At 41.4% G+C, this 13,267-nt stretch overlaps 1 protein-coding gene across 1 annotated transcript in view; it reads left to right on the top strand.

The window, feature by feature from the left end:
• ADAMTS6 (ADAM metallopeptidase with thrombospondin type 1 motif 6) overlaps positions 1-13,267 on the top strand; it is a 1,840,341-nt gene that overhangs the window by 1,668,804 nt on the left and 158,270 nt on the right. The window contains exons 20-21 of the mRNA XM_085631708.1: positions 2,757-2,895; positions 12,721-12,850. Coding sequence (XP_085487834.1) covers positions 2,757-2,895; positions 12,721-12,850 — 269 coding nt within the window. The remainder of the gene's footprint in view (positions 1-2,756; positions 2,896-12,720; positions 12,851-13,267) is intronic.

Genomic DNA, 13,267 nt, shown 5'->3' with positions numbered 1-13,267 from the left:
CTGCGCTGTGGTCGGACCAACAATTAGGGAATAATGAATTGTTAATTATAGCCTAAATAGCTTCTCACCCTATGCCCCTACAAACACAAATGTCCGCACCTATATACTGTAAAAAATATATAATTATTGAACAACTTACATAAATAATAATAAATCAATTAATTAATAATACATTATTTTTTTAAAGCATTACTACTTAATCAACTTCCCACCCTATACCTGTACAAGCCCAGCAACCCACACCTAAAAGAAAACTAAAAAAATATATTTACACAATTTACATAATCAACAATCAATTAACTAATTATTTAATACATTAATAATTAATTAATAATTACTTATTACTTGATTAACTACCCACCCTATACCCCTTACGAACCCAGCAACAAGCACCTAAACTATAACTTTAAAAATAAAATTACACAATTTAAATAATTAACACTCAATTAAATAATTAATAATAAATTAATGATTAATTCATGTTCATTTCTTACTTAATTAACATCCCACCCTATACCCCTACAAACCAAACGACCCACAACTATAATATAACTTAAATAACATTATAATTACACAAGTTACATAATTATCAATTAAATAGTTAATTCTAAATTAAAAATGTATTATTAATTAATTGTACTTAATTTCCCTCCCTTTACCCCTACAAACCTCACAACCCACTACAACACTATAAATTACTATTAAGAATTAAATAAAAAATTATAAATAACTTAAAATTATAAACTATATTTAAAAATATTTGTCAAGAATTATACAAATAATATTTAACGTATAAAATTAATATATGAACGAAAACACATAAAAATAATTAAAAAGCGATATTATTTAAAACAATATTAAAAACAGATATTCTTGTAAACAATATTTGTCTATCTCTATATTTATAATTCAATATTTTGTCCAAATACAGTAGTTTCTAGAACTTAATTTTGTTCTGTGTCGTTTTGGTTTCACGTTTTCTTTCATTGGCAGACTCGGGGTCTGTGCTTCAGAATTATCTTGTCTTTTATTGTATAGGTTTTCTGCTACCAGGAAACTTGTATTCACATGTTCTAGGGTTTGTAGGGCTATGTGCTGGAAGGATGTTTTACTCTCTGTTTTGTATGGTTTTTGTATGGGTGACACCCTATTTCTGCTCCGAATACATGGCTGGAAGTTTTCCTGTGCACTTCAGTCTCTCACTAAGGGCCTCATTACGATGCCGGTCAGACCATCTTCCGCGGTCTCGTCGGAAGCAGTAGGTCCGACCGCCGGATTAAAATGCAGGTGTCCTGTACTCCGACCGGCCAATGGAAGTCTGCCGACTCCGACAACCTTTCTCCGACCGCCAGCATGGCGGTCATAGAAAATATTTTTTTCCATAGGGATCTCCGACTGCTGTCTGGATTATGAGGCTTTTAGACGACCCAACCATGGCAATCTGACCGGCAGATACGAAGGATTTGGGGTGCATACTCACCCCAGTCTGCTTCTCTTCAGCAGTCTCCCTCGTGGATCCTGTCCTCCAAGTCCCACCTACACCTGGTCAGCTGAACCCTGATGACAACGATCCTGTGGGCGCCGGAATCCAGGTAAGCCCTTCTGCGGTATGTATCCCCATTGACTGGACTGTGCACATTGTACCACACTCCAGCAATAGGGTACATGAATTTCAAGACATATCCCCACATATTCAGGGATATGTGCTCCGCCATAGCTGCGACCGCCGATGTAGCAGCAGTTGCATTATAATACAGTGGGGGAAGCTTCCTGGCTTTGGTGGATGGAAAGGGCTCGCAAGGACAATGGTCGGACGGTTGGTCCGACTGGCATTGTAATGAGGCCCTAAGTCTTTCGTTCCTTTCTGCTACTCCCATTTAGTGTCACTCTCTTCTGCTAACTATTCCAGTCTTTCTATTTTATTTTCTAGCTTAATATGAGCCTTTATCTCTTTCCACAGCTCTCTCGCACCTCTCAATCTTTCTTTATTATCACTGTCTCCCAAGGTCTCTGTCGCTAGTGCTGACTTTTCTCTCACTCTCTCTTTATGATTTCACTGTCTTTCTCACTTGTCTGTTACTCCATATTTCCCTTTTTCTTCCTCTCATTCTCTTTCTCTTAAATCTTGTTTTTCTACTCTCACAGTTTGTTCTCTCTCTTTCTCTCTTACTCTGTGGCTCATTTGTTCTCCCTCTGTTCTCTTTCACTTCTCTCCCTCCTTTTTTCCATGTCTCTTTTTTTCTCCTCTTTCTTGCACAGATGTCTCACTCTTGATTTCTATTCTCTCTCCCAGTCGGTTTCTCTCTCCATCTGGTTCATGCACTCTCTTTCTTTCATGTCCTGTTCTCTCACCCACAGTTGTGGGCACACCGTCTCTCTCTTCCCATCAGTCCGACCTTTCTATCAATTTGATGGTTGTCTCAGCCGCTAGTCAGATGGGTTTTATCTGCAGAGGGCGGTCGCACTACTAGGTCTTGTGTCTCGGTTTTCGCCATGGGGTTATTAAGACATTAGTACTCATGTGTGGAGGAAATGACACACTTTCTTGAAAGTGAAATGATCCTTCTCTTGTGAGTAATAAAAGCGGTGTGTATTTATATGATTAAAAATGAGCCCAAAATATTTTTCTGGGTATCACTATTATGGCTTGATATATTGCATTTCTCTTTTTCGCACAAGACATACCTAGAGTGAATCTTTTTTCTTTTGCTCTCTCCAGCCATTGTAATGCTAGTAGCTGTTGCTTTTAATCGCAGGTCCTGCTGCAGGAACAGAACATGGGCATTCGCTATACTTTTAACGTGCCAATCACTCGGACGGGCAGCGGCGATAATGAAGTTGGCTTTTCGTGGAATCCCCAGCCGTGGTCAGCCTGCTCGGCAACTTGTTCAGGGGGTAAGTAAGATACCTCAGGGGTCAAATGCATTGCTGAGCAGGAAGTTAATACTGATAAATCAGAGGATCTACTTTTCTCTATTCCATATCTTATATCATGTGCAACCAAACAAGCACATTTCACCCCACTTGACATTATCGAAATGTTTATGCACCACATCAAAAATAGAGGAAGTGGGTTATGGGACCTACGTTCAACCTGTACCCCACACCTCGTTGTATGTACGCCATTTACATGTGAAAAGGAGATTTTAACAAAACAATTCTATTCAATGAATAACCTTGCTTTCAAAAATAGAGCAAAGTGATTTTACACTATTTCTCCCACTTAACAAAAATGAAAGGTAGTTGTTTTGCCTCAAGCTTTGTCACGCTTTTCACATTTGAGAAGAGTATACAATTATTTTTCTCTATTTCTTACTGTGTAAACAGCAAAATAGTATGCAACCTGTTACATTAAAATTAGGTTGAACCTTCAATATTCAACCTCCATAATTGCTTTTAATTGAGAAGGTGAAATGCTTCACTGGACAGACATGTGCCTTACTCAATAAGAAGTGTTGGAATGTAGCTTCATCAAAACCAGATGCCAGCATCAGCCTCCTGTTTTGCATAGCACATTTGTTCTTTAAGTCAGGTTGAACATCAGCTCACGTTGCTGTGCAATGTGTCTTAAAAACATTAAACAAAGCCAAATAGCATTTGCATCCACAAAAGCTGTTTGGCTTTGTTTAATGATTTTTGTGGGGGGTGGGAGGTTTGGCGGAGGCAGGGTGAACCCTGAGGAGAGGGGGTGGGGTTAGCAATACAACGAACATGTGGAGGAGGGCATGAAGACACGAAACGTGAGATAGGTGTTGTGGAAGGGGAGGGAGCAGAAACACCACAGACGGTTGGAGGAGTGATGGGCGTGTCAAGGAACACGAGAAAGGTGTGCGGGGAGTAGCAACACAACAGAGGGCAGTACAGGAGGGAAGGCATGCAACACATGGGAAGTTTGGGGGGAGGAGGAGGGAACAAAATGGAGAGCAGATGAAGTGGGGGACAAGAGCATGGACGGTAGGAGGAAGGAGGCACTGGAGACACATGCACTCGTATAGACTGCATGTCAAAAGAGGTAGAAAAAAGTACCTGCAGGAGTGTGTAGCCAGTGGGAGGAAAATGTACTTGGTCCATGCTCCACAGTAGAGACAAACACTTCAAGATCCAGCAGGAAATAGGAGGCGAGCAGGAGGTAATGGCCAATAGAAAGCAAGGAAACAAGAGTGACATGGAAGCCAACCATTGGAAATTAATGGTAAGTAATGGGTGGGGTCTAAGCCAGTATTTAAGCTTTTTTTGTTGACAAAAGATTTCACTGACAGCGCATGCGCACTGTCTCAAGCGAAACCTAAAAATGTCCTGCTGTACTCTTATGTTCAAATAGGAGAGATGTTCTTGTTTCAGTAAGCTTTATCTCTGACATTTTTTCCTTTCCCCTTCCCTCCTCTCCCACCTAGCTCATTTTACGCCCCTCCTATTCCCCTCTTCTCTGTCTCAATCTGAAAAGCATTCTCTAATTCTTTGATTCTTTATTTAGGCCCTAGAGCTTGGACTCTTAAACTCATTGATGTCATGGTAATGATCCCTTAAATCAACAAGGAATCAAACATTGTCTACACAAGGGGTCATTGGCTGAAAAATTGTTGACGTTCTACTTACAAACAATTAGTTACATTGTCTTGTTTAAGCTTTCTCAAGCCAATTATTACCTTCTCATTGTATATTCACCTCTGGTGCTTTCAGGCAAAGGAGTTCTGAGGAGAAACAGGATCCCCAATCTCTTTATGGAGCATGTTCCGTGAAATTTACACTGTTCGGAAGGAGTGGAAACTCTGCACCCCTTAAAGGGTGGTGTCCAATTTGTACTTTGTCAAAGTTACATTAGATTCCCTATAACGTTAAGATCTATCCCTCTTCAGAGGATGCAGTCAGAGAGGCAGGCATAGATTAAAGGAGGCTAATTGTATTCCGACACAGATCCATGTAGCACAGCTAGACCTGGTCTATTTGGCTGTGTGCCGTGGTACCCTATATCGCAGAGGCTAGGAGGATGGAATCCAGTGCCCATTGACAAAAGGATGGATGAGACAAATTATTTTACCAATAGTGGCTGGAATCCGGAGGTCACATGAAAAATGACTACCTATATGCTACCCTCCCTGGTGCAACTTGCCTAAATGGGTGCTCTTATTGTGCGACATCTACAGGACTTCATTGGAGCATCATAGGCCACTCTAATTTAATTTGACCATGAGCACTGGACGTATGGGTGCAAGGATTACTTCTGAACCCCCACAATAACCATGCAGGAGTTCAGAAAGAGTTTCAGCATTCAAAATGCTTTTACGTTTGTTTTTCATCTTGGTACGTTTTGTTGGACGTTAAAAGTTAGAGGTCAAATGTAAGGATATGCTTCCTGGCAAATCGCTGCTTATTCCTTTAACATGAGACTGATGTTTACTTTTCTTTCTCTTACTACAAAGTGAGAGGAGTTTGTAAAGTGATCTATATGACAATCTTGCTCGGTACAGGAAGTGTGAAATGTAAGGCTGAAAAATGTGATTTTTTTCCAACACACAACATAATTTAAATATCTGTAACACGAACTGCACAAAGCTTTCAGTATATATCAGCAGGTACAATGAAGCACATTTTTTTAATTCTGAAGCTTTATGATTTTTTTTTTGTAATAGACCAAAACAAATCAACACACTTTACTTGGTGATGCACAAATGATAAATATTCGCTGAATCCCAATTGCTACACATTATGCTTTGCGTTATAGTTTTATCAGTAAAACTGCATGCCTGTGCAAGTTTAGTGGCCATTTCAGTGGAAAATGTGCTTTCTGTAAATGGCACTGCGCTACAGCACCATGCTTTAATAACATACTGGAGCGCATATGCTCCAAAAAGCATCTCTGGCTATATACAACACCCATACTGGGCGTGCCTCGTGGGCTTTACTTGTTCTGTCTGTGACACTTGGATGTTTCACAACCCCTATGACTTCAGTGATATACATTGATGGCAGCACCCCCATATTGAAAATTGTTCCAGCACCTCTGAATTACACACTATATACTTTCATTTCAATTGAATTTTTAAACTGGTCGCTAAGGAAAAAATGAGCTTCATTTCAAAACCGACGCCAGACATAACTTTGACTTTGAGGGCAAGCATGTTTGGCTTTTTAGAAGACTATGTTATGATATTCAGAAGGAGCTTAGCAAGTATGTCTGGGTAAACCAGCGTACGCCAGTTTATTGAGTCAACATTTACCACATATTGGCATTGTTGTAAATTACTGCTGTAATCTCAACCCACATTTGTTTTTGTGGCTTTTCTTTCAAAATGGATATAGCATTTATGTGTCTGCAATTTTAGATGTCCAGTTTAAGAATAAAATGTACTCCATGTAATTTTGCCTTTGGCCACTGAAAGCATACAAATTGTTTGGCAATTAAATTCGGCGAAGCAGCTGCCAATCTGTAGAGCAGAGATGGCCATCAAACCACTGGGGGGTTTTGTTTTCAGTTACAGAGCTCTATCCATTTGTGAGCGCGTTTTTATGTCTTATATTATGAAATGTACATATGTAAAATTTGGAAGTACCGTGTTTCACTGTAATTGTTAGCAGTCATTCCTTTTAGAAGTTTAAATCAACTATTCTAGACAAAGGATGTGATGCAGGTTAGGGGGTGCTTAAGCATTTATTCAGACAGGATGAGTCCTTTTGATCTGAACCAGACCTTTTCACTAAAGACTAAGCAGTCATATTTTATTTATGACTTGACAGCACGGCTGTCTACAATACGAATGCTTACCAAGTCTTGAAAAAATGCAAGATCTCCACCTAGAGATGTATTACACTCTCACCTCATGCTATTGAGCCTTTGGGGCTGTATCATGATGAGCTGAGCTGGCTCAGTGCATTGCCGAGTGCCTGTTTTCATCTGCTTGCACTGTGTTATGTTATGTTAAATTGATTTGTATAGCACACCAATTACCTGAGAGGTTATTCAGGCGCTTGGGCAGGTTTGTAGGTTTGTGGTACCCAAGGTGCTTGTAGGAAGAGACGGGTATTTATCTTCTTGTGGAACTAAAGAAGTGTGGAGGAGGCTCTGATATGTTGAGATAGGTCGTTCTATGTCTTAGGTATTATTTAGGAGAATTAACAACCTCCAGCTTGGCTTTTGCGGATGCAGGGAATGTCTGCGAGTGTGAGTGAAGCAGAGCATAGGTGTCTGGTGGGTTGGTGAAAGGTAATGCGGTTTTGCAGGTATTCTGGTTCTGTGTTGTGCAGGACTTTGTATGTGTGTGTGAAAAGTTTGATTTTGCTGCACTTGGGAATGTCTAATATCTGAAGTGCATTCATTTAAACTACTATTTCTCCCCGTTAAAGCATGATTTTTAGTCTGCACAGCTTTTAAACAGGGAGCAGTGTCTGCTTCCCTCTGTTCTGTGCTATGCTGTCTGAAAACAATGTACTTGTTAGAAGAAATGCTGGGTTAAATGTATGCACTTTAGAAACTTCAAGCTCAAATAAACAAGTCCTCTGTGCTGAGCATTGGCAGTTGATCATGATATGTTACTTAATATATAATTTCGCCTCCTGGACTTCACTGGAATGCTTGAGAGACTTTTTCGCATAAGAAACATTTTTAATTGGCTTGCTGCCTATATCGTTCTATTCTTTATCTCCTATAAGCATTCTATGCAGTGTGCCCCCTGAATACCAAATCAACAATATCAATAGGACAGAATATCGAGGACAGAATATCAGAAATAAAACATTGAAAGGTAAGCAAGTCTAGTTTTTGTTGGGACTGGGAAGTCATCAGCATGGTAATGGACGTGCACCACTGACCTGAGTTCTCCAACTGTTCTGATGTCTGGATACCTATTGCTGATTTTCGTTGTCATAGGCAAACATAGAATATGCGTATCCACCATGACATAGGCCTGTCTCATGGATTGCGGTCTTGTTGTGCCAGGAGGGGCAGCCCAAAGTGCCTTAACCAGGAGCTGAAGGTGCACCCTCTCCAGATGGGATCAATGCAAGAACAGCCTTTTATCACACCCCACCTCATGCATAGAGAGGAAAGTAGGTCCTCATAAATATCGGACATACCTATGGAAACAAAGGCTTCCTTAACAAAGGCTATCCATGGTATTTTGTGTGTCCAATCGAGGGCCTAAAAGTCTGCAGGGATCAGCCAGTTTAGCTTTAATTCCTCCCTGCACCAAATCCTAATCAAGCACAATAAGGGGCTTAAGGACACCAAGTCTTTCACTTGTCCAAGGCCAAGCTCCACCTGCACTGAAAATGCTAGAATAGAATGTGGAACCTATACTATCTGGCGTAAAAATGTATTCTCTGCCGATTTAATCCTATCCAAGTTTGCATATACCCAAACCTCACTGGCATACCAGAGTTGGGATATGCATTTAGCCTGGTAGATTTTTAGAATATCCCTTGGAACCCGCAAGCTTAATCTGCAAGCAAAGCTATAAGCCGCCCCGTGGTTTTTAAAATACTCATATCTTTTGACCTCAATTAATGGCTTTCAAGTGTTTTTGGCATCAAATAAAACACCCAGGTAAGAAAAAAGTCATTTCTATACCCAGAGTGGAATTAGCCGCCTTGAAGGTCTTACTACTGGCTGATTTTGGACCCACAACCATAACATAAGACTTTGAGAAGTGGACCAGAAAGTCTAAGTTCCCCATAAATTACACATACCTGGCCAAAAATAGATCCAACCCATGAGCGGTGCGGGCCATAAGAACCACGTCATCCGCGTATAAAAACACAGGAAGGGATCTATCTCCAACCCCAGGGCAATCCACCGAGACTGATAGTAAAGTAAACTCTAGCCCATTAGCAAACAAGCATTGGCATAGCCAATAGGTCTCGCTTTTGGGACCTAATAAGTGTTTAGCCATGCAACAGTTGCATAACTAAATACTTATAAGGTCCCAAAAGCAAGACCTATTGGCTATGCCAATGCTTGTTTCTGTTTATTACTGCTCTGTAGTAATGGCGGCGCACGGGTGCCACCATTACTACATAGAAGTAATAAACAGGAGAAAAAAAAACGGGCTCACGGAGAACGTCAAAGCGGCCGCGAAAGTGAAAGTGATCGCAATCGCGATCAAACATCAAAGCGGCCGTGCGGCCACGAAAGTGAGGCGCGTGCCCCCGCGCACATGCACTGTAGCTCTATGCTACAGTGCTACAGTGGTAGCACTTTTTTGAGCCCTCACAAAAAGTCTCGCCAGACCAGCGCATGCGCTGGGTCAGGCGAGACCTAAAAAGGGGTGAGAATGCACCCTTAGCGGACACCATAGCTAGTAGGGAATGAGCAAATACAAGCAGCCCCCTGGGAAAAACTCACCGAAGCAGAAGTCTTAGAATGGAGATTGGCTAAAAGGACCACAATACTTGGGTCAACCCCCAGATCACTAAGCAGAGCCCAAAGGTTCACCCAGTTTACCTTATCAAATGTGGATGTTAAGTCCATAAATGCTGTGGAGATTCAGACCGGGCAACCGTGTACTTATTTATAATTAAATGGCAGTTCAGGCTCTGATCTGAGGTAGACGTCCCGCCCTGAAATCATATTGAACATCACTCAAAATGTTTTTCTCCTCTGCCTACACCCCCAATCTATTTAAAATCACCCTCCCCAGGACCTTTACCACAGCACCCAATAAAGATATTGAGCGGTAGCATTGTGGATTGTCCTTGTCACCCTTCTTGAAAATAGTGGTGATCACGGCTGTGGACTAGGAGGGCAACATCCCCTCCCATGCTACTGCATTCAGAACCTGAGTCAAAAATGGAGCCCAAACTTGCACATTAGCCTTGAACAAATCTAGGTGGATACTGTCATCTCAGAATGCCCTGCGTGACTTCTCAGATAAAGACCACTGAGTCACAAGCTGTGTCCACTGTAGCCGAAATTATGCCACCCTGGCAAACTCTCTGGTTGTAAACCGAATCAAAATGGTTGACCCACTGCTGTTCTGAGATGTGATAGAACATAACTGGGCCTGAGTCATCTACGAAGCATGGGCTTTTAACCACTTTCCAAAAAAGAGAACTATCCCCTCTGTGTCAGCTCAACCTCCTGTAATTCTGGGCAAAACAAGTAATCTCCCTGAGCCTAAAAAATGAATGCAACCTGCTACATAAAATTGTAAAACAAGCATTGGCATAGCCAATAGGTCTCGCCTTGCATAGCTAAATACTTATAAGGTCCCAAAAGCGAGACCTATTGGCTATGCCAAGCGGTCGTGCGGCCGTGAAAGTGATCGCGATCGCGATCAAACATCAAAGCGCAAAAGGGAAAGTACTCGCGTCAAGCACGGCGCGCGCGCCCGCGCACATGCACTGTAGCTCTAGGCTGGCCTGGTAGCACTTTTTGAAGCCCTCTCAATAAGTCTCGCCAGACCAGCGCATGCGCTGGGTCAGGCGAGACCTAAAAAAGAAAAGCTGGCAGAGGGTCGGGTGCCTTTTCCAAATCTGCCCCTTCTCTTAGTGGTTCAATCTAAAGTGGGTGACGAGAGCATGAGACAGGACTCTGGGAGAGACAGAACACAATTTTTCTCTCCCTCAGTCCTTTTATTGGAGGGTTGCGGGCGGCAGTGTGTAATGTGTGCCCTAAAGAGAAAGCTCCATTTAAACATAAAACAAACATTGGCGAATCCAATAGGTCTTGCCCATGTGAGCTCTATTCGGTTTGTCAATTTTATTAGCCATGCTGCACAACAGAGGTACTGCTGTGCAACATGGCTGAGAGTAATGAAAATAAGTGCTATGATGATGCCAGTGTTGACCGCGTCACAGCACTTTTATATTTGACTTTCAGCCGTGCTGTACAGCAACAATGCTGTTTTGCAACATGGCTAAAAAACATTGACAAAGCCAATAGATCTCACATAGGCAAGACCTATTTGCTTTGCCAATGCTGGTTTTTTATTGCTGGCAGAAGGGAGGACAACTCAGGAGCCACCCGCACAATTGAGGGTGTTGTTAAAAACGCTGCAGCTGCGTCACAGTGTATTTTTTTTATTGTTATGTTGGAGGCAACGCAAGGGGTGAAGGCAACACGTAGGATGGGTGGGGAGTCAACACGGACAACAGAGGACTGTGGCATAAAAAGAGCTATGACGCTCTCAGGGGGTGTCCGCATCATAGTGCTTTATTTTTGTTATGGCAGTTAGGGAGCAACAGGGACAACTGAGGGATAGATTTTCTGTGTTGCTGCCCTGACCTGCTCTCCCTCCCTCCGTTGTCCGAGTTGTCTCTCTCTCCCTCTATATGAGACTGTTTCAGTAGAAACAGGACAACCAATGGACTAATGCAGGGCTGTACTGGGAAACAAAAGCAGCCCCGGTAAATTTTACGTGGCCAGCCCCATACTGCTTGTAGCAAGCGAGCAAACTGAGCAAATCTGACCACTGCAAAGTGGGTTTGCGAGATTCTTCCCCAATAATTTTTAGAAAACAAATTTTTCATTATAGTACTTTGTCCAGTCATTGTCCAGTCATTGAATGGATGGATGGAAATTGGAGGCAGGGCTGCATGGCTGAATGAATAGTTATATGGTGAAGAGTGGGTGAATTCATGAATTCAAGAATGCCTGACAATGAATGAAGACTCTTAGCTATGTATAGCAAATTGTCACAGTGCACTGGCCACAGGTGGGTGCTCTGGTTTTCCTGTTATCTTTTGCATTAAAACATCACCCTCCCAAAACTCTACTGCCATTAGTCCTTATGAACGCATTGCACAGATTTAGCACCTCAAATAACTAACAACAAAGCATTAAAGTTTGATTTAAATGGGAGAGAGAATGAGATAACCATGTAGTGGCTGAATTGCACAACCTGAAACCAGGAAACCTTGCTTCAATCCTGGCTTCCACTTGGCCACACTGTGTGAAATTAGGCAATTACTTTTTTCACAGTGCCTCTGTTTCTTTCATCATCACATGCGATCACCTTGAAATACATGAGTACAGGGTCTACAATGCAATAAAGCAAAATACGTCATTGTTACTCCATCTATAATAACTTCCTCCCTCTGCAAGAGGCTCACCTATATTCACAATCTTTCACGCTAGTGCTAATAAATCTGAGAGATGGTGGCCTTTGTGAGGTGTGGTCTTTACTATGCTCCCACTTCACTGGTTGAAGTTTGGTTCTTTTTAAATGAAGTTAATATGCTACTTAAGTTACAATATTTACAGCCTCTTTGGCTATTTTAACATTACATTTTATTTTAATGTTAATGTGGGACTCAGAATTCGACTACAGAGATGATTCAAGCATGTAAATATATGAATAATGCGACAGGTGGAGTGCTACTGTTTCAGTTAAGTAACTTTTTTTTATCTGTTAGTAGTGCCATGACCCCCCCAAGGGGTGTATTTATGCACTTAAAAATATGTCTGTTATTTTAAGTCTTTATGATATAATACAGGATCCAACTATACTTCACTGCTAAGGCCTAATATCGCCAAACCCAATCAGGGGTTGCTTGTATTCCCTTCTGGAGGTGGCCTTGCATAGCAGTTTGGGATGAACGTTTGCTACAAGGCGCAGGTTCAGTAATGATTTGCATAAGGCTGGCCTCTGTTTAGAATGGCACAGTGGGAAACAAAACTGTGGTTTGAAATGCTACCCAGTACAATTGCCAGTGCTTCCTCATATCACATTTTGTGGGTTTCATGACATGTTATGTCATTACTGATGACTTTTCATTCTTGTCAAGGAATTCAGAGGCAGGAAGTGGTTTGTAAAAGGCTTGATGACAACTCCATTGTACAGAACAATTACTGCGATCCTGACAGCAAACCACCCGAGAACCAAAGGGATTGCAACACAGAGCCGTGCCCACCTGAGTGAGTACATATAAAAATAAACTAGAAAAAAATATACAGAAAATAGTTTGCATGTCTATGAATGGAACAAAATATTATTAAAGTTTAAAAATGTTGGAAAACGATAAATATGTTTCTGTTTTAGTCAAAGATACAAATTGCTAATTTGTAGATTAGATATGTGTTTCATAGTTAGCTCATAAATATATTCTGTGTAGGTATACATTTTGTGAATGTTTCTCAAATACGACCCACACACATAGGGTATCTCATAGAAGGATAAGACTTTACAGATCTATCAATAATTGAACGTTCTCTCCCCCGAGGAAAGACTGGTGAATAACCTTCTATGTGCTATTGATAGGAGAGCACAAAGTTAGTTTTGCAGAAGATTCACCAGTGCTGGTGTAGAATGTGAAAAGTGGATAACAGAATGGT

The sequence above is a fragment of the Triturus cristatus genome, chromosome 2_1, assembly GCF_964204655.1.
Source record: "Triturus cristatus chromosome 2_1, aTriCri1.1, whole genome shotgun sequence".
NCBI classification, from domain to species: Eukaryota; Metazoa; Chordata; class Amphibia; order Caudata; family Salamandridae; genus Triturus; species Triturus cristatus.
The sequence above is the reverse complement of the archived record's forward strand: the minus strand, read 5'-3'. Positions and strand labels throughout refer to the sequence as shown.